The following is a 25,957-nucleotide window of genomic DNA, read 5'->3' on the forward strand; positions in this document are numbered from 1 at the left end:
AGAAGGTAGTGAGCTAATTGAGGGGGCTCTTCACATCTTTAAGCAATTGAGGTCATGGGCACAATGCTTAGTTCAACTTCCATCCTTAATGAAGCAAGCTGGATAAACAAGAGTCATTAGTGATCAGTATAAATAATTATGAACCCATAATGAAAAACAGAATTGAGAAAGTTAGAAAAGTTAGAAAGATATCAATCTGTTCTTTTGGAACTTACTGTAGACCTTCACTTCATAGTGCTTTATCATTTCCCCGGCCTCATTAGTGGCCACGCAAGAGTATCTTCCAGCATTTTCCTCTTGTGCATTGAGGATCTGCAGAGTTCTACCTCCTAAAAAAAAAACCATGAAATGTTAAAGAATTCCTGACATCACAGTGGCAAAGTATGCAGGATTTTAGTTCTTATTGTTAACACATTTCTTCCTAAACAAGCCAGTTGTCTGGTGGACATTTAAGAACAAACTGCAATGCAGATGGGCACTGAATGGTGGGTAAGGACAGTCACCAAGTTCCCTAGTGGTCCTCTGTAGTGGTGACTCTCATGCCCCTTCTGACACTCCCATTCCTCTGGACATCACTCAAGCTAAATCCTTATTTCACTCTCCTCAAAAAATAGGTTTCTGCCTTGATCTTCTTTCTCTCATTTACCTGGCCTCTTCTTAGAGACAAATGATGCTAAAGTACAATTTTTATTATGGCCCCTTCCTCCCTAAAAATCTTCAATGGTTTTCAACTATGTAAAGGATCAAGTCAAACTTTCGATTCCAGGCATTCAGAACATGGCTCCCACCTTCCTCCCTGACCTTACTGCTGCCCTTCTCTCCCAGCACAAGTACATGCAATGTCTCCCTTCAAGTAAAGGGTGAGAAGGCTGCTTACTGCTTGCAAATGGCCAAACTGGTCTTGTTTTCCACCTTTCTCACACTAGTCATCCAGATGGATCTGAAACTCCCAACTCCCTGCCAATTAAGTAAATTCTAGAACTTTCTCTGAAGTTGGGTTCATGTTCTGACTAAGCAATAAATTTTTTTTATAACCACTTCGGCCCACGGTAACCATTTCTTCTTTTGAATTCTTACAAAACTTCACTATCCCATTTTTCATACCCCTTACTATTCATAGCCCATGATTAATAGATTCATATCATTTGTTAGTTTTTCACACTTATTATTTCTTTTCTACATAAAACTGTAAATTTCTTAAAGCCAGTGCTTCTACTTTTATTTCTTTTAAAAAAATTTAAAATTTGTTTTAATTATTATATATGATGATAGAATGCATTTATGCACTTTGATATACATAGATGGAATATAATTTCTCATTTTTCTGAGTGTACAGGTTGCAGAATCCTATTGGTCATGTAGTCACATACATACATACAATAATAATGTCTGTTTCATTCTACTATCTTTCTTATCCCTGCATCCCCTCCCTTCCTCTCCCATCACTTCCCTCTACCTAATCTAAGGTAACACTATTCTTCCCTAGTGCCCCCCCGCAATCTTATTGTGAATTAGCATCCACATATTAGAGAAAACATTTGGCCTTTAGTTTTATGGGATTGGCTTATTTCACTTAGCATGATATTCTCCAACTTCAACCATTTACTGGCAAATGCCATAATGTTAGTCTACTTTAAAGCTTAGTACTATTCCATTGAATATATATATCACATTTTCTTTATTCATTCATCTATTGAGGGACCCCTAGGTTGGTTCCATAGTCTAGCTATTGTGAATTGATCTTCTATAAACATTGATGTGGCTGTGTCAATATAGTATGCTGATTTTAAGTCCTTAAGTTCTTGTTAATTACTTCTATTTTTTTTTTGTGTGTGTTGTACATATTTTCAGGAATTAAACATGAATAATTAAACTCTTGCAATCTAAATATAAACTCTGCTTGAGGATTCAATTCAATAAAGAAATGAAATGAATTTCTACCCTTTCTGGCATCCCATATTACAATACAGCTTAGCAACTAATTATGTTATGTCATTTATCTTTTTTTGGTAGTTTTCTGATATTTCAGACAGTAATTTTCAGTACTTTAGATTATAAAATACATTATAATCTAAGAAAAAATTAGAAATTAAAATATCAATACAACATAGCACAACCAACAACACAGGCACTTTAATAAAAATTAATTGACAATTCTCCTTTTCTACAGTAGATGACACAAATGCACCTTGAGCATCTGAGGTTAATTAATTACCTGGAAGAATACGAATATTTCGGCTGGATTCTAAAGGAGCTCTGTCCTTGAACCAGGTGATGGTAGCTGGAGGATATGAATATGCTTCACAGACCAGGGACGTGGGGCTGTTGAGGATGACAATGACGTCTTCAGGGCTGCCATTGCTATCTACTCCAGCAATTGTAGGAGACACTGAAAAAGATTAAAAATTTGATTAAAGAAAGGTATTTGGAAACTTCTCTATTTTGTATTTCTAATTTGCCATTGCACTTATTTATGGAATACTGTTTTGCAACAGTTAGAAATATAATTATTGTTCTTGTTTGATGCAAAAAGCAGCAAGATGCCACAAAAAGCTCACAGGGTAAAGGAGGAGATGACACAAAGAAAAAGACCACATAACATAAAGCCCTCAGGATGATGAGGGGAATGTTGGTGCCAGGCAAGTGGGGGTCCAAGCTGAGGGGCGTGGTGTGCAGTCTGATCAGAGGAGGCCTCCTGGAGGAGGAGTTTTAAAGTGAGTCTTAAAGAGTAGTGGTAGTGGGCTGGGGTTGTGGCTCAGCGGTAGAGTGTTCACCTCACCCGTGCGGGACCCTGGGTTCGATCTTCAGCACCACATAAAAATAAATAAGTGAGATAAAGGTATTGTGTCCAACTACAACTAAAAAATAAATATGAAGAGAAAAAAAGAGTAGTGGTAATTAGCTGGTGACAGAAGGGACACAAGTAAAAAGAAGGAGCATACTGGGGCAGAGTAGCAGTAAACAAGCAGGGGAGCGTATGGAAGGCAGGATAACAGAGACAGATGCCTTTGCTTCATCAGATGAAGAGAGGTGAGAGGGTGACTTAGAGCTCTGAAAGAGGGTGTAAAGAGTTGGGACTGACTAGAGCAAGAGCAGGACATTAACTGGCAGGACTTGATGATAGAATCTGGAGACTCATAAAAATTGAAGCCAAGGACAACTTTCAATTTCTTGCTTGGGAAGCTAGTTGAAATGCAGCAAAAGAACTTAAGAAAAACACTGAACAATTTGCTCCCATAAGAGGGCAAGATGATTTTTTTTTTCTGATTCGGAATACCTTGAATTTTAAGTGCCTATATTCCAGGTAGAAATTCCAATAAACAATTCTATACCAGAGTCTGAAACTTGTGAGAAAGATCTAGGTTGTAGATATGGAATTTAAAAAGTGACCAGTCTACAGGAGATAACAATTAAATATTAGGGAATTAATTTAATTACTTGAAGAGACTATGTAGATTAAAAACAGTTATGAAACAAGGACAGATTTCTAGGGGTCCCAATGTTGAAGCGACAGATCAAGGGAGAGGGAGGCTGGGAGAGAACACTGCTATGGAAAAAGGGATCAATCGTGAACAAACGTCAAGTTCAAGACTGAGAAGTATTTCTTGGACCCAGTAATGGGGTATATCTTGCTGGAGCAGTGCCAGAAGTGGAGTAGTCAGAAGCCTATTTTTAGTGGGACAGACAGCACACACGAGTGGTTAAAATAGGAAATGGAAGAAAGAGTAGAAGGTAGAGCTGCACATTCAGACAGAAAGTGGGAATGAGCGACTTACCAAAGAAGGTGGAAAAACAAAGGATCGATAGCTAAGTGCACACAGTAAATGTGAACAAGAAGGATAACTCCTCTTTTGGAAAAAGAAAGACCAAAGGCACTGGGTTTATCGCTCTGTGGGTTGCAACCATACACACTCAAGTAGTCATACTCACTAAGTGGATGGAAGAAGACTGATTCCCATAATTCAGGCTTCACTGAATGAGGGAGAAGGAGCAGGAAATGAGTTAGAAATCAGAGAAGAGTTGGGTTTGTGGAAAGGTGGTGTAAGGAGATGGCAAGACTTTGGATACCTAGAATAAGAATTCTTCACGGAGATGGGCTCAAATGAGCTCATGTCTCTGGGAAGAATCAAATTTCAACTTTAGTCAGCAGCTGGAAAGAGTTTTAAATCAGGTGCTTAGGGAGGACAGTGGACAAGATTTGGAGATGGGTCATGACTGGGATGTGAATCCACAGAGGGATGAATAAGGCACAGAACTTAAAAATTCTAAGAAAGATGATGAGCTATAGGAGAGGAGGCAATACAAGGCTGGGCATTTGCCTTTTATGTACTGACTGGATACGCAGAAAATGCAGGTCTATTAGGAGATAACTTGCTTAGAAATTTTGATTGATATTTATCTTTGTATTTTGGTATATGATATTATAGAAGGTTGTATTCTATATGAAAGGTTCTTATGTATGGAGTGTATATATACTTCCAAAATAGTGTAGATATTAACTACAAAAACAAATAACTACAAAAATTTGTATATTCATATATTAGTAGAAAGTTTTTGATGATAGTAGTCAAATATAATACATTTAGGTGGTGCATTTTAGATTTCAAAAAAATGAGCAGAAAATAAGAATCTACTTATATGTCTTTCCCGAGACATAAGCAAAATATCGATGCTTCAGGAACCAAAATGTACCAATATACAGTTATTTCATCCCATATAGGCCACAAAGACCATCATGTGGAGAATTTCCAACAATGGCAGAATCCCAACAAAGAAAAGACAGAGTTTTGGAGGTTGAGACAGGTTCATTGCTTAGCTGCTTTTGTTTGACAAGCATAACTTTATTCTTTACTACTATCTATCTTGTTCATAATTACCCCTTGCACACAGTAGGCATACTGTTCAGATGAAAGAATTTATGAATTAAGGAAAAACAGTAGATGTGCATGATCATTGGTGCTCTTTACACAATGGAATTCTATAATGGAAATGGTAAGTAAGCAGTGGGAGAAGAGATTTCAGCCCTTAGTTACTTCTGATTCTTCAAGATCGGAGGCAAAGATTATACTTACCGAACACATTAAGACTGAAAGTTTTGCTCTTGTCACCAGCTGTATTGGAAGCCAAACATGTGTATCTTCCAGTGTGTGATACCTGGGCATTAGTAATTTGCAGAAAACGGCCACCAGACATAATGTGATGGGCCTCATCCTCTTGGAGAAGCTGTCCGTCTTTGTGCCATGTGACCTCTGGCACTGGATTTCCTGAAAGAAAGAGCCAGTTCTGAGAGTTGTCTAATCACATACCTACAAATGATGACAGGTCTTTCCATTCATTGGCTTTCTTATATATTCCACTTCTAAAACAATGCAGGAACCATTCATTCTAAAGTAAATTTGCAAACCAACCTTTTTGACTTTTTTTTTGTGATGCTGGGGATCAAATTCAGGGCCTTGTGCCTGGGATGCAAGCACTATACATCCTGAGCTATATCCCCAGCCCTGCAAACCAACCTTTTAAATGATATGATTAAATAAAATAAGTAATAAAATATTATATAATTAATTAAAAATGATGATGCTCTGACTACAATTATACATAGATTTGAAATCATTTTCATATGTAGGTTAGTTTTCATCTATAAGTGAAATGATTCTGAATTGATATTTGTATTTAAACTAATATGCTTTAGTTCTTATAATTATTTTCACAGAAGATATACTTTAGAAAGAATGAATCATGCATTTTTATTAAAATATTACTCATGAATACTTTATATAAATTAAAAATATTTCATATTTTGAGCAAAAGCTGTGGAAAAATAAAATCATATGTATTTCAACTTGTTTTAAGTTATATGAGGATTCTTAGAGATACATATTAATTCTTCCTTTAATGTTTACAGAGCATAAAGGAAATAAAAAAATATTTTATTACATCAGCTCCTTGAGCCCATCTCCATGAAGAAATATTGAGTTTAAAATTGTTCATTTTTTGTTTTGAAAATTTAAAACCATAAAAGTTAATTATGTACGAAAGACGATGAGAAAGATATATTGAAGCTGGAAACCTTGAGCAGAGAATGCTGTAAAATGTGGGCAACTGTTCTCTATGCAACGGTTGTTAATTAACACAATGTTTCTAGGAAAAAATAACAGGTTGGGTAATAACAGTGTATGTCACATTCTTTATATCTGCCTTTCTTAAAATAGATAAATTTCTTTGCTTACTTGAATTTATTACTCATACCAACCATATAAACAAAGAGATGAGAAACTCATTAACACTTCCTCAAAACATTGCCTTTCCATAAAATGTTATGGGCTATTCTCATTATTCCCTTAAAACTGCAAGGCTATCTACAATAAAAAAGATGGGCTTAAAAAAGTCCTCTTAGAGATTGTTTTTTGTTTTGTTTTTTATTATATGCAACAAGTCAACTGGATGGTAAAGATAGTCCAGTTGGTTTTCTAATTATTTTATTTTATTTTTCTAGTCTCTATTCTCCTGGTAATATGTGAACATGTTAACAAAATGTGACAGCTTTGTTCTTGGTTAATCCCCACCTTCAAATAAAGCAATCCTTCCACCAAAATCCACGCCCATTTCTTTGAAATGGAATTTAGAAAACAGGAAAAATAAAGGAAGGCAAAAATGTAGGGAAATAAATAAAATCAGAGAAGGTAGGTAGAAAACACCTACATATAAGTAGAAATAGAATGATGTTAATAATAAAGAATAATTTATTGAATGAAAAGACAAGGGCCCACCTTCCCTCCTTCTTTTCTTCTTTTTTTCTTTCAAGAATTTCTACCCAATTTGAGAGGTTTCCAGTTTCCTCCTTCATTTCTACTTGTTATCTTAAACTAGAATTCAATTTCAAACATCTATTACAGTAGCTAGTTTTTTTCTCTGCTAATTCAGGTTAAGTGGTGAGGCAGTGAGGATTGGCCAATTGGGAGAATGCTTAAGTCCGACAGCTGAACCCCTTACCTGTCACTTCACAAGTCAGTGTGACACTCTGCTTCTCTTTGACTTTCACATCTTCCAATGTATTTTCACCTACAATATGAGGTGGTTCTAAAAAATTGACAGAGAAAGAAATAGGTTACAACTCTTACAGGAGATCTGTTCTTTTATAGATATTTGTGTTTACTAAGCTGTAAACTCCAAAACTAATCTTCAATTTCTCATCCAATATTTCATTACAATTTCAAAATACTGTTTTGATCAATTTTAGTTTCAATATGTATCATTAAGTTTATGTCATGAAAGCAATTATACTGAATTTTACTGCAATGTAAATAATAAAATTTGGATAAAAAATTGTCAACGCATAAAGACATAGATTTTTCCTGCTATAATTCTAATAATCACTCACATTAAACAAGCCACTCTATGTCTCAGAATGTGGTGGAACTATTGTTAATGGACAAGACATGGACATTTAGCCATTTTCGTCAGACTCATGGTCTCCAAACAATCCTAACATTGGATTCTTGCCAAAAACCATAGTCCAGGGGTCAAGGGACACATCGGTTTGAGAACAAGCTGTAAATAAATTTTAACTCTGCTTCTAAAATGTAATTAAGTCAATTAGTTTTTTTTTTCTAGATACTGAAAATTTCACAAGTACCTAATATTTGAAGTACAAAGATTTTTCTTTCTTCACCAGCTGCATTCCTTACAACACAAGTATACTGGCCAGCATCTTCTAGTCTGGTCTGCATCAACCGTAGCATCCTGCCTCCTGGAGGAACAAACCACCAGATGACATAGCTGCAAATATAATGCCAGGTGACTACAAGCCAGAAAGGGCATTTAACAGAGAAAGTGATGTTTGAATATATTCTTAAAAGGAAAAGTGATTTTAACAGGTGACTTGAGAGATGCCTTTGTAAGTGGAGCGTGAGTGAGGATGTAAAGGAGGTGATACTGGTACTGGAAGCAGAACAGGTGGAGAAAATGGTAACATGAGGATTAGATAGAATTTGGCCAGATTCTGTAGGCCCTTGAATGCTATGCTAAGGAATTTAGACTTTGTTGTGCTCAGTAAAGGGTATGGAAGTACATACTGCAAAACAAGGTCGTGATTTGATTTGTGCTTTCAAAAAAACAGCCAGGACAGAATATTTAGGAAGAGTCTCAGTTTGCTGTAGAACACATAAAATGGGAATTTCAGAAAGAGGTCTAGTTCAGCTACCCAGATTTGGGTGACAACAATATATAGCACGTGTGAGGCACTGGGTTCGATCCTCAGCACCACATTAAAAAAAAAATAAAGGTATTGCATCCAGCTACAACTTAAAACATTAAAAAACAATATACGAGGGACAGGTAAAACCATGAAGATAGACTATCAGCTTTCAATTGAGTTTCATGGAAATCTAGAATTATTTATTTCCAAGTGTCACCTCACACACTGCTACAATGCTGCTTCAGTTTTTATACTGTGAACTTCTATGTAGCATTTTGTTCACAGAAATATTCTTCATCCAAGAAATGCATGAAGACTGAGAGTAAGAGTCTCATATGCTGAAGGGTGTAGTCTGGCTGGAAATCCCACTTAAGGACAAAGGTGGAGGAGCCAATGAAGGAGATGAAACACATTGAGAGTAGAGTCCTGCAAAGCATGGGAAGAAAGTCCAAGAGAAAACAGTAAGCTGTTTCTTAGATCTTGTAATAATTTCCTAGCTAGCATATTACTTTCTGCTTAGTTCCCTGAATTGGGATGAAAAAATTATAATGGTTAAATAAAAAATGTTCATGTAAATATTCACCTGGCTCTGGTTCAGCAGTTTGCATCTGCTTTCAGTTTATAGAAACACAACTCGCTGATGTTGAGCTTTTCCAATGAGCCATTTTCCCACCCTCAACCCTAAGTAGGGTAGTAGTATTCTGTTTATAGAAAGCCGATTATCTGAATTCAGTCTTGAATTTCTTTTTCTTTCTTTCTTCTTCTTCTCTCTCTCTTTTGTTGTGGTACTAGAGATTGAACCCAGGAGGGCTTAACCACTGAGTCACATCCACAGTGCTTTTCATATTTATTCTGAGACAGGGTCTCCCTAAAGTTGCTTAGGGCCTCACTAAGTTGTCTTTGAACTTGTGATCCTCCTGCCTCAGCCTCCTGAGTTGCTGGGATTACAGGTGAGTGCCACTGCACCTGGCCTAAATTTCTCATAGAAATCATGTAAACATGTTTTTTTTTTTTTAAATAAAAACATATCAATGAAGAAAGGATTCACATCCTCACTGTTACTTTAGATTAGTGAGGCCATATCTTGGCTCCAGTTAAGAGATATTGAAGCAATACAATTTTTATGAGTCATTGCTGACTCTATAAACCTCAACTTCACAAGTCTTATGACCTTTCTTTTTTCTTTGTTTTGTGGACCTCTCACTTAATCCAGTGAAAAACAAAAATAAGCCTGACAGTAAGTTGTAATTATATGAAGATGTTTCTTGCACCTATTAAATTTTTATAGAAGCTATCTGCAGATAACTTGATAACAATGATAGGGCCTTCCCCAAGGACTGCTTTTAGAAAAGCTGGACTTAGAGATTTAGGACTGATTTTAATGAAATAAAAGTGTACAGCAGACTGGGACCAAGCAAGTCACATGTCACTCATCTGATTCTCATTCATCAATTGCACAAGACGCACATTCAGATTGTAAAACTGAATGACTCTTTTGGCAGCATCACAAGGTGAAATACTTTTATGTGTTTGCTCAGGGCTCTCCAGCTGCTAGTCAAGCAAAACAAAACAAAATACAGCCCAAACACCACTCCTGTTAATTTATAATGAGTCAGAGGACATAACTTTATGTTGCCATTTTTATTTGGAGGAGCTCTGATGCAGTTATCCTATTTAATATGTTTCTACTTTCTCAGCAATTAAAACATTTTTTAAAAAAAAATATGAGGATGATTTTAAGATACAGAGACAACATGTTCCGAATTTTGGTAACCCAATTTTAGTAAAATCTTTGCCATTGCTATGTGCTTCCCAAGGTCAGCAGAGACTGGGAGTCCTATGAAATGGAAGCATCATAGTAAGATTACAGGAAGTTTCTCAGGACAGGGAGACTACAGACCTTTTACCAGGCTGTCCTTGGCAATAACAGTCAAAAGGCACTGGACTCAAACCACAGAAACAAGCACTGTGTTAGCTGCTTTATATACACCAACTCACTTCATCTTTATAAAAAAAAAAAAAACCTAAGATATAAGTACTATTAATATTTACACTTTACAAGTGATGAAACTAAAGTTAACAAAGTTAAGTAAGTTGCCAGAGATCATAAACAGAGTAAGTATTACGGGCAAAAAAAAATGTGGTTAACAACAATGAACATTCATCACCAAGTTCCTATCATTTACAGACAGATGAGGAAGAAAGAGAGGGGCCTTACGCTATCCAGACCTAATTCTAACACTAGGAACAACGTCTTCTATCGTGAAAATTTGAACTTCATTTGAATAGTTAGGGCAGGGAGCTTACTACCACTGGGGATAGCTCATCTTGACTTTAAACCAGCTAAATATTATTTTTTAGATTGTTTATAGTCAGACTTAAATCTGTTTCTAGGATCTTCCAGACCTTGACATTACTTTTAACCTCTGGAACTAGACAGACCCACATACTCCCCTTTACATCTTGGCTTTTCAAATATTTAAGTTGGATTTTTCACTGGGGTATCAAATACACCAGATGGTTTATTTTTCTAGGATTGATAAAATGAGACATAGTAATCATTTTGTAATCAATTACCATCATGGTTACCCTTCTAAAATATTGTCAGTAGATCCTTCTCCTGGTCTTTTTGATAAGCTCTGCTCAGTCTACAGAAAAATTATTCTTACATTGCTTATTAAGGAAAAAAAAAAACAATATATTAAAGTGGCAAAATTTGCACTTATTTTCTTGGTAACCATATTACACTGTTAATTCATACTGAATAACTAAGACAATTTGAATATCTTTTACTCTTAAGGATTCTAAAGCTAACTATGCACTAACAAAAAATAATTCTAAAGCTGTATCTCACCATAATTTTTACAACTGTTTTTGAATGTCAGGGCAGGAGTTTATTTAACCTTCATCTTGTTGGGTTTAAATAAAATGTTCCAGCATGAGGTGTGTCTGAATTTGGATGCCTCCATTCAACATATTAGGAATTTTTCTACATATCTAAGCTTTTTATGAAACACAAACTTGGAAGAATTATCTTCTTTGTCTGCATCCAAGCCATTATAAAAAAGGTCAATTGTAGATTCTGTGGCTTGCCTCAAGAAACCTTGCTCCAAGCTTAGATTGATCCATAGAGGATAAGCCTTGCAGGCTTTCCTGAATAATTATATGCAGAATAAGTCAAAATAATAATAAAGTCTTAGCTCACAGAAAACTCTCCCATCCTAGAAATACAAACATCATTCAGATAGCCACACAGAAGTTGCAACTTGGTTCCAGGGATATATTATATAACATGAGTCACCGGAGTCACTGAATTTGACTTTGCCACTTTCTATATTTGCTGGTAATCATTCATTACAGCATGGATGCTTTGATATCCCTGTGGTTTGAGTACTAAGAAAAATTTTAAATGGCTCTGATACAGCCTCCTATGTCCTTTTAACTCTTCTTCTTAATATGATTAGGAGATATTGTAAGAAGCAGCTAGATTAAAAAGAAAAATAATGTAAAAAGAAAAAAGAAAATAACAGAAACACTGAAAAGGAAACCTAGGGAGAAACTGCAGCCAGATGAAGCTAAACAGATGATCAGGCCACTGGAATTTCTACTACCTGAGAGAATCCTCACGGAACTGCCGAGGCTGACGGGCCACCCGTCTTTAAGCCAAGTTATTGAAGGCAGCGGAATTCCTGAAGCCTCACATGTCAGGGACACGGAGTTCTTTTCTACCACACTGATATTTTCAGGTGTCCCATGGTTTCCTATGATGCTTGGAGGAACTGAAAGGCAAAGAAAAAAAAATTAATTTAACAAAAAAGATTTATTTAAGATTAACTCATTTCTCTTTTACATTCTGATTCCTTTGGCTGCAAAGTACAAGATATTAATACTGAGCCTTGAGCATGTCTCAAGTTATAAGACTTGTGTCTATGAAATTTACCACTATTTCTATAGATTTTAAAAAAAATAAGCTTCAAATTATACGTATCCAAATGGTTGTCACTGAGCTTGTACATGTTTGGTCTATTCCTACTGAAACTAAAGGCTCATTAATTAGTATCTTAAAATTGACATCCACACCACTCATGCCCAATTGGTTATGAATCAGTATGCTCCAAGGAACCTGTGTTTATATGCCTCATTGAGACAGCCCATGTGGAAAGCACAATTAAGGGATCTTACTTGGGATGGCACTGAACCAAAAGCACTTGTAGAAGATAATTTTCCACTTTACGATGTGCTTTCCTAAAAGAATTACCCAATATGTAGTTATTTCAGCAGAGTAAGTAACACGAGATCAGGCATAGAACACATGGTAAGACTGATCTCAGGAAGTGGGATGAATGTAGAAAAGGAGAGACTGTAAGACTTTCAACATACAAGCCCTGGTCTCCCACCCAGGAGGCTGGATCACACCAGCCAGGGAATAGACCTGTTGAACCACTTTCTACTTACCATGAACACTTAAGTCATATTTTCTGTCAGTCATTCCTGCTATATTCACACCAACACATACGTAACGGCCCGTGTCAGATACATGAGCATTCTTCAGCTGAAGGATGCGACCTCCTTGCAATATTTCTACTCCCCTTCCCTTGGCCAAGGGGCGGCCATCCTTCATCCAGGCCACAGTTGGCTGAGGAACACCCTGCACTTCACACTCTAAGGAAACACTCTTCTCTCGAGTCACAATCACTTCGGTAGGGTGGCTACCACTGTCAGTTATGGTTGGTCGAACTGGAGGAAAAAGAGACAAAACAAGATAGGAAATGTTTGGCTCAGGTCTTATATAGGGAATTTTCATCAACCAAAGTTAATATCTTGATGTAAAAAGTGTATTTAACAATCAAAAAAAAAAAAAGGCTCAGGATTAACAGACATGGCACTATTATATTGAGAGGCAGAATTCTGTAATGTTCACAAGGTATCTAAAGTAAGAAAAGAGTGCTGTTTGGTAACTTCCTGTCATTAAGGAAATTCTACAAATATTTGAATTTATTACTGGAGCTCTACTGTGGTCTTCCTGGTACTAATTTTTAAGTTGATATGGCAGTCTAGGATTCGACCCAATGTCTGTTACCAACTCCTTTCTTCCATTCGAAAAGCTGAGACTGTCACTCTTCCAAAACTGATGTGGCTACATGAGTTAATTCAGGTCTATAATATCCAGATGGAGGTCTGCTAGGGGCCTGGGGGAGTCTTTGCTACCCTGATCTAAGAAAGATACCACTCCTTTTCCTTTTGCCTTCAGTGTGGGCTTGATACTACAGCCACAGAAACCATCGTAAAACCACAAAGGAAGGACCAGGAGGATCCTGCTGACTACCTTCAGTGACTAACGGCCAACCTTAGACTTCTCACTATGTGAGAAAGTAAACCTCCACTTGTCCGAACCACTGATAGCCAGTTATTCCGTTGCTTTACATCTAAATTACCCCAACTGATACTGATTCTAAGAACAAAAATTAGACCAACTCTCATACATAAGTACACGGAAAGAAAAGTGGGCCAGTGTCTGTAATCCTATGTTCTGGTGACAGTTGTTCGACACGTAACCCATGTGACCTTGGTCAGTCTCAGGAGTCTCTGGGTTTAAATCTCCACATACACAAAATGAAGGCAAGAGTTATGTCTTGTATCACAGCTCAGGTAGAGATTAAATGAGATGATGTAAATATTTTAAAGAATTCCAAAATCACATCTCATTCTTTAAAATACAATACTTGCATGTACTGTAAATATACCCAAGAGCATAATTCCCACTCTTGCCCCTTAATTGCCCACTTATTCCATCTCCATCCAGGAAATAGTCTTTCACTGGTTGGTGAGCAGAGGCAGAGGAGACAGCTATATTTAAATTCGTGGGTCACAAGACATACATAACCATACCACTTTGAATGAATGTTAAATATATGAAGAAGTCAATGGAAAGAAAGAATGGAAAGCTTTAAAAGAAGATTGTTCCCAAAGCTTGGCTAATCAACAACTTACTGTAAACTTGCAGACTGTATTCTTTCTTTGTGGTTCCAGCAACATTGGAAGCCACACACGTATAAAGACCTGCATCAGACTTTTCAGCAATTGAGATCTGTAACTGTCTGCCTCCAGATAAGATTCTAACTCGCCCCACAGAGTCAGCCAGCACTGGAGAGCCTGCCAAGAAAAGCAAATGACAGATCTGAGGAAAAAAATAAAGGTTTTTGTGTACATAGTCTGATAAGTGTATATAGTTATTTATTTACTTCCTAATGCAAGTACCTAAAAGGCAGATAACCGAGTGGAAAAAAAAACCCTGCCCTGGTGTGCACAATGAAGGAGGAACATAAATGAACTAAAAATTGGAGGTTGGGGAAATAGCTCAGTTGGTAGAGTGCTTGCCTCACATGTACAAAGCCCTGGGTTCGATCCCCAGCACCACCAAAAACCAAAAACCACTAAATGAACTAAAATCTTAGATGATCTGATACATACTGGGCACAAATAAGAATTTGTTGATGACTCAGTTGAAAATCTGCTGAACTGCAGAATTCAATCTTAATACACATTGCAAAACTGTTGTAAATGCAATAGAAATGTGTGGCTTAGAAAATAATTTTAAAAATCTATTTTCAAGAAGAAAATATAGTTCTTTGAAAAACAAATTCTGGATAATTATAGATGCCCATAATACATTTTATTAAAAAGCAGTCAGTTAATGCATAAAATTGATTTTTCCCCCTCTAGGGAGCAGTTAGTCTTAAAAAATGAAGATTTTTCAGGAAGTATGGAAATATCAAAACTTAATATAAATCAATGTTGCTATCTAATAGTATACCAATGCTAGAAAAGTTTGTTTACAAATTGACATGTTTGTTAAACAAGATATTCATTTTTTATTTATATTTAATTTTAGAAATTTCCAGGAGGAAAACCGACCTTTCTTCTTCCAAACGAGATTTGGGGGTGGAATTCCACTTGATTCACACAACAGACTAATGAGATTCCCTTCAATGACTGTAAGTTGGGAAAGTTCATCAGAACCATAGATATTTGGTGGTACTGAAAGAAAGAAAAATACTGTTTGTATACTTTTCATTTCATATAGTATTTCACTAACACTTTACATGCAACAAAAAAATTTCCATCTACATGACATAAGGAAATAATCAGCACATGAGGTTGACATAGCAAACCATATTAAAAGCCACCTGTATGGGCTGGGGATGTGGCTCAAGCGGTAGCACGCTCGCCTGGCATGCGTGCGACCCGGGTTCGATCCTCAGCACCACATACAAAGATGTTGTGTCTGCCGAAAAACTAAAAATAAATATTAAAATTCTCTCTCTCTCTCTCTCTCTCTCTCTCTCTCCCTCCCTCTCTTAAAAAAAATTCTCTCTTTAAAAAAAAAAGCCACCTGTAAGATGTAGAATAAATATATAACAGCAGACTTTCCTATTTTTACAGATAAAATTTAATTATCAAAATATTCAGAATGGCATAAAAAGAAGCAAATCTATTTTAAATATTTAGATACCTTGCATCAAAAAGCTAAGGCATGGATCAAGTTTAAAATTTAACCCGGTCATTGGTGCACAGCCAACTTTGATATCTCAGGTGCTGAACAAAATCAGAAAACATTTGGCATATAACACATAGCAAAGAACAGAGGCGAGGGGCTTCATTCAAGTAGTGGACATGTTACCTATTCTAGACTGCCTGGCCTGCCTCACTTACTCATCTCTGGCATCTTCTGGAACCTTCAAAGAGAATCCTGACTGCTCAGGCTTCTCTCAGAAGCTACAGTCTGCAGCTGCTGATGAGCTTTCCCTAGGACACTTCTTTGGCTGTGGAATGATCAGGAGGTTGATGCTGGTTCTTCCCAGCTCCAGGGAGGTGAGGAGTGGGAGAACGCTCCTCAACCCACAGCATAGAGTCCAGTTATTATTCAACTACCCACCCCATGTAAGAGCCTCTATTCCTTTAAGGCTCATGCCACCAATTCATTTCTCTTTATCTCACCTCTGTGAACCCATCAATCTTCTATCCAACAATTTGGTACTGTATTCATTTTTTACTTTGTCTTCATACCAAGTCCTGCCATCAGTCTATGGACTGAACCTCAAGATAAATTCTAGCTCATGACTTCACCAATTTAAAAGTTAAAAAAAAAAACAGTCAAAATCCAGAGGGTTTAATAGATCATAAATGAAGTTAAAGCAGTATTTAAAATAAAGGTGATGATGCTGGAAATGGGAGCAGTAATGAACAATTAGCAGACAGCCACAACCAAGGCAAAAGTCATGATTATTCATAAGAACTTCCTTAATTAGTAAAACATAGTAAAATTTGAAGTGAAGACAGCCTTTCTTTTCTTTTTTTTTTGATACCAGGGATTGAACTCAGGGGCACTCAACCACTGAGTCACATCTCCAGCCCTATTTTTTTGTATTTTATTTAGAGACAGGGTCTCCCTGAGATGATTAGCACCTTGCTTTTTGTTGAGGCTGGCTTTGAATTTATAATCCTCCTGTCTCAGCCGCCTCCTGAGTCGATGGGATTACAGGTGTGCACCACCACGTCTTGGCGTCTGGTGAGAACAGCTTTTCTTAACTAACACAGTAGCCCTATCTTCAACCACACGAGCATACGTGTTGTCTCCCCTCTCACATGTATAGTTCCCATGCACCATTTGGCCTTTTGATTTATCTTCACTTGGACAACCCACCACCAGTGCCTGGAGGAGGCCCACACATCACAAGGCTCTGGTTGTGGAAGATAAAGGACACACTGGGCAGGAGAGAAGAGCCTTGTTACAGCAAAGTCACGACTGATACCATGAGGCCCTGGGCATCCATCTACTGTGGCTCCCAAATTAGTTCTTTAAGCTGATACTCAAGACTGCTCAGTGTCTCTAAGAGCCCTGGTGATTACCCATCTTTGTATTATAATTGAGTTTAGTTACATGGATGAAATGTGTCATTTTAAAAACTGACACAGTGAATAAAAACATTAAAATTTCCAAGCGTGTCATCCGCTTCACAGGGGCTGACTGTACTTACCCCAAATATTGACATTATAGTTTTTCTCCATTTTTCCAGCGACATTTGTTGCTTCGCAAGTGTAACGACCCGTGTCTTGAACCTGAGCATCTTCAATCTAAAAACAAAACCACTCTCTGAAATCATAAGTGCTGTTTCACAGTGGGGGGATTCCTATTACTGGCTCTTTGTGGTCTCTTATTTTTAATTTTTATTCTGAAGATGTTCAAGCAATAAAAAGGTGAGAGAAACATAAAACGAACAACTAAACTCCCCTCCCCCAGATTTAACAGCTTTTATTAAGTTATTGAATCCTAAAATTCTGACTTGGTTTATGTTGATTTATGTTGAAAGTCTAGAAAGGCTTGTTAAATACAATTTAGATAAAAACACCAAAATTTTAAAAAATCACCATTTCTGATAAACTCAGGGTTTTAAAATACACAATCCTTATCTATTCAGGACAATGTTTGGTAAGTTAATACTCTTATTATTGCCTTATTATATATGTCTTTTCCCCATTGAGTTTGGGGGTAGAATATGAGTTGAATAGAGAAGAGGGGTTAAGCATTTTTGAGCACCTAGTGTATACCATACTAAATAAATGGTCGGATTCTACCACCATACCTGGGTCAAGGTGTGCAAGAGTAGTACTGGGTTGTGCACAGGTAAGATGGTCTCTGCTGACCCACTATGCTTGGCTTCTGTCCAAGTTTTCATTCTAGGCTCCTCCCTATGCCCTCTCAATGGAACCTGCACACCCTAGGTGTCTGGCCCAGCTCCGTGGTGGTGGAGATCAATAGAACTTCTCTATTCACTCAGATTGGCATTCCGACAGTTGTCTCCCTGTCATTCAGCCAGAGCTAGGGTTTGAGAATTTTACTACCTGCTGTCTAGGATGCTGGGCTCTGCCTCCAGGCAGGAGTAGCGCTTTTTCTTCTTCTTTCCTTGCTGCCCTGTAGCCCATTGGCTTATCCCTCTTTCATTCATCAGTGATTCTGGTCTGGGCTTTCTCACCTACTCCATTATTATAGGATCCTAATTCCCAAGGTCTCCTTCCTTTCCCTCTAGCCTTCACCTTTGTGCTCCTGCCCTCTTACCCATGCAGTGTCCTCCAGGGTAAGCTGCTCTCTTACCGCCCTTCCCACACGCTGATTTTTCCAGACTGTTTACCAGTAATGATTGAGCTCCCTCCACCAAGAGGCTGTGTGTAGTTTGTAGCTGTACTCCCTGTGTTCAAATCAAAGTTCTGCCTCTTGGTAAGGACCAGATTACTTAGTTATCCTTTTAATTCTTGGCTGGGTCATTGGAAGTATCATATAAGCATTCAGTGGGGTTACGAATATTTAGACTTTTTGGCCCCTTAAATTCTAATGTGTCAGGCTAGCTTTCAGTGGAAGCTCTTATTTCACTCAAATGAACCTTTTCAACATTATTTCCATATATTCACTTGGTAAAATTCTTAGTATCATTCAATTAATGTGCTCGCTTTCCTTAATTAAGAGTCTTGTTCTATTTATCCTTAAAAAATTTGGCAGTCTTTGAAGACTCTTCTGGGCAACCAGAGTATCATCTTTTGCTATCCCTCCCCAAATATTCTAACTGTATCATCCATTTGGTAATCGACTGAGACTTATTGTAGTTATTGCATTTTTGAACTGAACTTTTAGTTAACTTTTCATAGATTTATGTGAAATTATTAAGATACTGAGGATATTAAATTGAGTTCTGTTGTTTGCATCCATATCCAGAGGACCCAGAATGGGTATTGGCTGATTGGTTGAATGACTGAACATGGGACAGTCCTTACAATATTCCCATATGTTTTCCTAGAAGCATGTTTTGAGATGGCTTCTGTCTACAAGTATGAAAAGATAATTAAGTATTTAAATCTCATTAAGCATAAAATTTGAAAATATTACCAACCTCACTGAGAAGCATTTCTAGAATTTTATAAGATTAAATCAGAACACATGTCAAAGATAGGCAAGCTTAACAGGGGTAACACCAGCACCATGAGCTGAGGAGTAATATATGATGGAAGGAATTTACAGCCTTACCTTTAACACACTTCCATTTTCAGAGATACCGAGGCCTGGTTTCTTCAGCAAAGGGCGGCCATCTTTTAACCATGTCAGAGTCGGTGGGGGGACAGCATCACTTTGACAAAACAACTCTAAGGCTTGGCTAATGAGGACCGAGACATTCTGTTCTTCTCCCATAATATTTGGTGGAACTAAGTGAAAGATGAGATTTCCCTCAGCATAACACAGGCCAGCCAACTGTTTATTAATCATCAAGACATACACTGAATAACTTTCCTGGTTCTTTTAAGATGGAGGATCACAGCTATTCTAAAATCGCCTCTTTGCATCATTTGGTTCAGAATCAAGTGTTAATAAGTCACTGATTAATATACTCCTGTCGAACAGAAATAATGCTGACCATCTTTTCACTTGAAAATTTTTTTAAAACTCAAAGTTCTCAACAAGGGCACATTTAAGAAACTTCTAGAACTAGATGTTACTGCTTAAGGTTTTCAAAGTGATAACTCATGAAATATTTTGGAAATAACAAATTAAAGCGAATATACTTTCAGTATGTAGTCACATATTTTTGCAAAAGAAATGAATTTCATAATCACAGAAGCAAAAATTTAAAAAATTGGAAGAGAACAGAGATTACCTAGTCTCACCCCACAGCATACAAAACATTAAAGGGGTGACAGATAATAGCTTAGGCAAAATAAAATGACTAATTGATGGCAAAGAATCTTCTGACATGAAGTTCAGTGTTCTTTTTTTGTTTTCCATGATGCCTTGCCATCTTTCTATGGAACAAAGACCATGGGGGATAAGTGACACAATAAAGAACCAACTAAATCAGTGAAAGCTGTAAAATGTACAGTTACATAAAAGGAGAAGATGAGTTAAAATTTTAATGAGATTAAAATTAGAATTCTCTGGCTATATGGCTTGTCAGAAGCTAAAATATATTCTTGGAGAAATTTAAAGACTCTCCTTCAGTTGAGTATACTAAAAAGTAAACAATCATTTGTCTCAGATGGTGTATTTTTTCTTTATTTTTTGGTACTGGGGATTGAACCCAGGAGTGTTTAAACACTGAGCCACATCCCCAGCTCATTCTTGTATTTTATTTTATTTTATATTAGAAACAGGGTCTCACTGAGTTGCTTAGAGCCTCACTAAGTTGTTGAGGCTGGCTTTGAACTTGCAATCCTCCTGCCCCAGCCTTCTAAATTGCTGGGATTACAGGAGTGTGCCACCGTGCCCAGCCTCAGATGGTTTTGTATAGCTCTGTCAAGAAAGGGAAAGCGGGCTCCATAATCTATAAAGGACTCTCAAACCTGTATATGAAATCAATTGGAAAAGAGAAATTAATAATGAAATCAGAACTGTCATAAAGGGACACACCCCAAAAATCACAGAGGGGAATTTCCTTGACCATTTCTCATTACATCCCATAACTACTCAGGGTTGTAGAAAACTTATTATGTTTGTAGTAGTTGTTGAATTTGTTTTGGTTTTGCTTTTTTGTTTTCATAAGAAAAGCTAAGTTGCATTCAAATGAATACTGAGGGTCTTTCCAAATGTTTTGGTAGAAATGAGATTTTTGTGGTGAGGAACATTATTATAGTTCATTAGCCACAGTTCCATGCTCAATACTCCACCATGTGGCCAGATGACAAGGAATCCAATTAATTGTGACTAGCAGCATTTGCGTATCCACAACCACAAGGCTTCTCTGCTACCCTGTCTGCTTCAGTGGGAAAGGTCTGTGAAAGAAAGGGTGCGTTTGTGTCCAGTTTCTGGGCGCATACTTGTGCTAAACCCAAAGCAATGGACATTAAAGGAAGAAACGCCCTGCACGGTGGCTGAAACAGGCCACAGAGCGTTTGTGTGATGCTCCTACTGCTAAATTTCACAGTGCACAACAGAGGTCCAGCTCTCAAAGTTATCCACGGGACAACAGTGGGATTGTTTTTGATATATGACACACTAGTTAGAAGGTATGTGACTAGTCTGTTCAAGATTCAGACCCCTGCCTGGCACAGTGGCACATGCCTGTGATCTCAGTGGCTCAGGAGGCTGAGGCAGGAGGATTGCGAGTTCAAAGCCAGGCTTAGCAATTTAGCGAGGGCTTAAGAAGCTTAGAGTGAGACCCTGCCTCCAAAAAAAAAAAAAGGGTTGGGGATGTGGCTCAGTGGTTTTGTGCCCCTGAGTTCAATTCCCGATAGTCCTCACCCCCACCCCAAAGATTAAGACTGTTATTAAAATTGTATGATAAGTATAATTAATGTGACTTTCAAAGACATCATGAAAATGGATACATTCACCAGCTTCAGCACAGGAAAGCCTGAGTAGAACAGCCTAGAAATAATTTTGGGTCATGTTTGGTCTTATTGGATAAAAAAAAAAGTATCATTAGCTATATATAATAGTTTATCTTTTATTATTTGTAGAATTTACAAAAGAGCATGATTTCCTTATGACCACAGAAGTGAAACTCAAACAATTCAAGTCTACAAAATGCTGATTTATTTCTAAATATTGTTCCTTCAATTACTCTTCTTTACAGTTAAATGAGTTGATTCAAATATAAAAGGAACCAGATTTTTAAAACTGCAAAAATAATGGAGCATTCGTTTAAGAAACTTAAAGCAAATCTAATTACAGTTGAGCGCATATATATTACTAAAACACACATATTTTTTTCTGTCCTGGTTTTCATTTCCAACTTTCTATTTAGTCTGAGATGAAAACAAGTCTTCCGCTTCCTTAGCTGTTTTCTTTATTTTGTGCTGGGGTTATGCTGCTTAGGAAAGAGCATGCTCTGAACTTGTTACTCTTTCTACACATTATACCTACTGATATAACTACCAAAGTCAGAATTGCCATCAGGCTATACTTCCTGAGATGCTGAACACTGTGAGCACTGTAAGAAGGTTTTCTGAGCTTAGGTTTAAAGAAGAGGTGCCTCAAGAATACAAATCTTAAAAAAAACATCAATTCTTATTTCAGTGTCTTACAATTTATAGCCAGGAAGAAATTCTTTAAATAATTATTCTTGTATTTATAGGGAAACTATTTTATACACTGTGTATTCCTCCTACCATGCCCACTACAACATAAATCTAAGAGTAATGGATCCAAGTAGACACAAGATTGCTGAGAATGCTAACATAAGAATAAAATGTGTAGAAAGAAGGCTAATGGAACATAGGTTGGAAACTATCAAAATCTATCTAATTTTATAGTTATTTTAGTCATTTTATTTTTATACCAGAGAAAAGATCCTTGTTTTTAGTCCAAGGAGATGGGATACAAGTACCTTAGAAAAGGATAAAGAATAGTGACGAATGTTTCTATTAACTCTTGGAAAATAACAGTTCTTCATCATCTCCCAGGCCTACTCTTGACATTAGCCACTACAGAAATGGAAGGAGTTGAACCTAGATTTTCACTGTTGACTAAGACCCAATGTGAAGCCACCTAACGACTGAAGGAGCTGTTATGTCACATACTTAGCCTGATGATTTTTCTCATCAAGATATTTTAGAAAGGCAGTCTTCTAGTTTTTAGAAAGCATAACAGTAATCCTATTCAGTGAATGAATTAGAATCCCTGGGATTGGACATTATAAACCTGTTACCTAAAATACACCAGCAAATCCAGGGGCTGGAGGCAGACTCATGTCAACTATAGTAGCAATAGGAAAAAAGACAATGGAGAGTCCTTTAGTAGTATACCAATGCCTCCTAGGATTTTTTATATTAAACAATATATGGTATCAATGTTGGAAGAATAGTTTTTTTTACCAAAAATATATGTGATTAATATACAAGTTATTTGTGATACATTTGTTTTTGTCAAATTTACAAACAAAACTCAGTATGATCCTCATGATCTGGATATATATGTATTCTGTATGTGTGTGTGTGTGTGTTTCCAATAAAAATGAGTTATTTGGAAGGAAGCAGGACTTTAGACCTGTATCAAGCAGATACTCCACAATGGGCCATGGAAGAAACAATTTCATTATTCCATGAACCAAGGAATACAATGCATATAAGACACTGAATGAAGTCTGCAACAGATGTGGAAAGACAGGCATCATCAATGAATGGAGGTCCTTCTGGGGGACTTCTGTTGTGACGAAACCAGGTATTACCTTCTCTACCACATGACAACATTGTGGGTAGGAAAATCACTTGAATTTTGTCTACATGTAAATCTCGTTTAACTTTGGCTTCCCAAATAGCTTTGAATTCATAGACATAGTATTGGTCACAAAATACAGTGACTGCAAATATAATTTAAAATAATAAAATAATGACTGTGTAGAATAGATGATGAGAGCTACTGGAGCAGGTATTTGCTTTAGTGAGAAGATTATGTCTTCCCAATTGCAGAACTGATATCCACAGTCCTGTTCCTCAAAGCACTCTATAAAACCACACCCTCCAGGATGAATGTGCACATTGCAATATCCCAGAACTTTAAAAAGGATAAATAAAAGTGTAAAGCAGAAAGAAAATTTAATTTGAGTCCATCAGGTAATATAGTTCCTCTGTTCATCGTTCTTTATATTTATATTTAACTTCCCTTAATTTCCTTAACGAACTCAAGACCCAAACACATCTACACAGAGCAGAAATAATTAGTAGCAGGTCTCACCATGTACTCTGAGGTCAATGTCTCTTTGCTTCTCCCCAGCAGCATTCACTGCCACACAGGTGTATCTCCCTGTATCACTTATTTGTGCGCTGGTCAGTGCCAAGATGCGACCCCCAGAGAGAACCTGCCAATTAAAAGAAAGCTAAATCATCAACATGCCCCATGAGAATGGTAGGTGAACTTTCCCTCTTGTTTTCTAAGGCTGATCAATGGGCATTTGCCACTAGGAGAATTTTCACTTGGACATTTTAAAGTGGGCAATAGAATCCCCTACTCATCTTCTCAGTGGAAGACAGAGACGAGAACCAAACTGGGTAATAATCATTGAAAGCAGGTCAATGTACAGCATAAAGAACAAGTCAAAGTCCATCCATAATTGAGAGAGAGAGACACACACACACACACACACACACACACACACACACAGGGAACAAAGAGAAGTGGAAATAAAAGGAGCTAAGTCTCCTTATTTTTCTTTTAGAAATAAGTAAAAAGTTATGATCAAGAACAAAGTCATAGCCCAAACAAATTATCTCTCTTCTTTGTCCTTTTATCCCATGGATCAATGGTTCCCTTAAACAGTGACATTAACTCATGATCTTCTAATGATTCCAAATTCTAAAAGGTTAGATATTTTTAAATATCAGAAGAAATGAGGGTTAGGAGAACTAAGTTCTCTGCTAGGCAAAATAAAATTAGACTTTAAATTAGACACAGGCATACCTCAGAGATGTTTTGGGTTTGGTTCTACTGCAATAAAGCAAATATTGTAATAAAGCAAGTCATACAAATATTTTGGTTCCCCCGTGTATATAAAAGTTATGTTCACACTGTCCTGTGGTCTATTATGTGAAATAGCAGTGAGTCCAAAACACAATATGTGTGTGTGTGTGTGTGTGTATCTTACTTAAAAATACTTCATTGGTTAAGAAAAAATGCAATGATCATCTGCACTGTTGGAAGAAATGGTGCTAATTGGCTCAATGCATGGTTGACAAAAAAATCTTAATCTGTACAAATTGCAATATCTGTAAAGGAAAACAAAGTGAAGCACAAATGAAGGAATGCTTGTGTATATTTCTGCGTTGTTAACATTGAGTTACTAAAATAATGCACTTAATTTTTTTTTCTGAGACTCAAAGTGTTTCTCATGTTTCCATTCTAATTTTTCTACTTCTATTCTTTGATGTTTTTATACAAGTATACATATTCTATTTGATTCTCAGATTCATTATTATTTCTAGATATTTAAATACAAACTCTACTAGAAAATTCCTGTTTTTATTGTTGATGAACAATCACTGTGGTAGGAGTAAGAATTGGGGACAGATAGAAAAGAATAGGTATATAAAAAATGGGTAAAATATAATACTTATATGTGAGGCGGGGGAACTCTTGGAAATACTAAGCTTTCAACAGATTGCTTAGATATCCCAATTGTGTGTCCATGGCATTTATGGGTGCTTATGTGTAATTTCTTAAAATAACATTTGTTAATTCTTTTTCCCTAAATCTCTTCAACAGCTTCACATGTTTGTATTTCCTGTATTGAATACATGGGTGGTAGATTTATCTAAGTAAATGAAAAAGGCTACCTGGATTCCATCAGCGAAACTGGAGACAGGGCTCCCATCTTTCAACCAGGTCAGACTTGGGGCAGGTATCCCTCTGGATTCACATTCCAGTCTCGCCAGATTGTTAACCACCACTGCCACCATATTATTACTGCCAGAAATTGATGGGGGAACTGAAAAAATAAAAGTCAAGTATGTTAACAAACCCAGGGTATGTCACGAGAAAATAATGAAAACCATACACAATACCCATACTAATGTCTTCTTACGGTTTGATTTTTTTTTTTAATTTTGCTTTGTTTGAATGTTTGTTTTTGGTAAGTTCTTCCACATCTGTTATTTGAAATAGAATCATAGTCATCCTGTGAGATAAATAGGGCAAGTATCAATAACTCTATTTTACAGATGAAGAAAAGGAAGTTTCATTAGTTTGTTTGGCAACTCAGTTTTCAATGATAGAGTGGCTTTCTA

At 36.8% G+C, this 25,957-nt stretch overlaps 1 protein-coding gene across 3 annotated transcripts in view; it reads right to left on the minus strand.

Moving 5' to 3' along the window:
- Hmcn1 (hemicentin 1) overlaps positions 1–25,957 on the minus strand; it is a 390,873-nt gene that overhangs the window by 114,570 nt on the left and 250,346 nt on the right. For all 3 annotated transcript variants that reach the window (XM_046462680.2, XM_046462681.2, XM_058585111.1), the window contains 13 exons: positions 25,508–25,659; positions 23,913–24,036; positions 19,275–19,450; positions 17,236–17,332; positions 15,113–15,235; positions 14,189–14,350; positions 12,653–12,934; positions 11,809–11,976; positions 7,637–7,750; positions 6,994–7,080; positions 5,073–5,264; positions 2,216–2,389; positions 216–329 (listed from right to left, as the gene is read on the minus strand). In XM_046462680.2, the coding sequence (XP_046318636.1) occupies positions 216–329; positions 2,216–2,389; positions 5,073–5,264; positions 6,994–7,080; positions 7,637–7,750; positions 11,809–11,976; positions 12,653–12,934; positions 14,189–14,350; positions 15,113–15,235; positions 17,236–17,332; positions 19,275–19,450; positions 23,913–24,036; positions 25,508–25,659 (1,965 nt within the window). The remainder of the gene's footprint in view (positions 1–215; positions 330–2,215; positions 2,390–5,072; positions 5,265–6,993; positions 7,081–7,636; positions 7,751–11,808; positions 11,977–12,652; positions 12,935–14,188; positions 14,351–15,112; positions 15,236–17,235; positions 17,333–19,274; positions 19,451–23,912; positions 24,037–25,507; positions 25,660–25,957) is intronic.

This window comes from Marmota monax, unplaced genomic scaffold (genome assembly GCF_021218885.2).
Source record: "Marmota monax isolate L192 unplaced genomic scaffold, Marmota_monax_Labrador192_F-V1.1 WCK01_AAM20220418_F8-fsc00250, whole genome shotgun sequence".
In the NCBI taxonomy this organism is placed as follows: Eukaryota; Metazoa; Chordata; class Mammalia; order Rodentia; family Sciuridae; genus Marmota; species Marmota monax.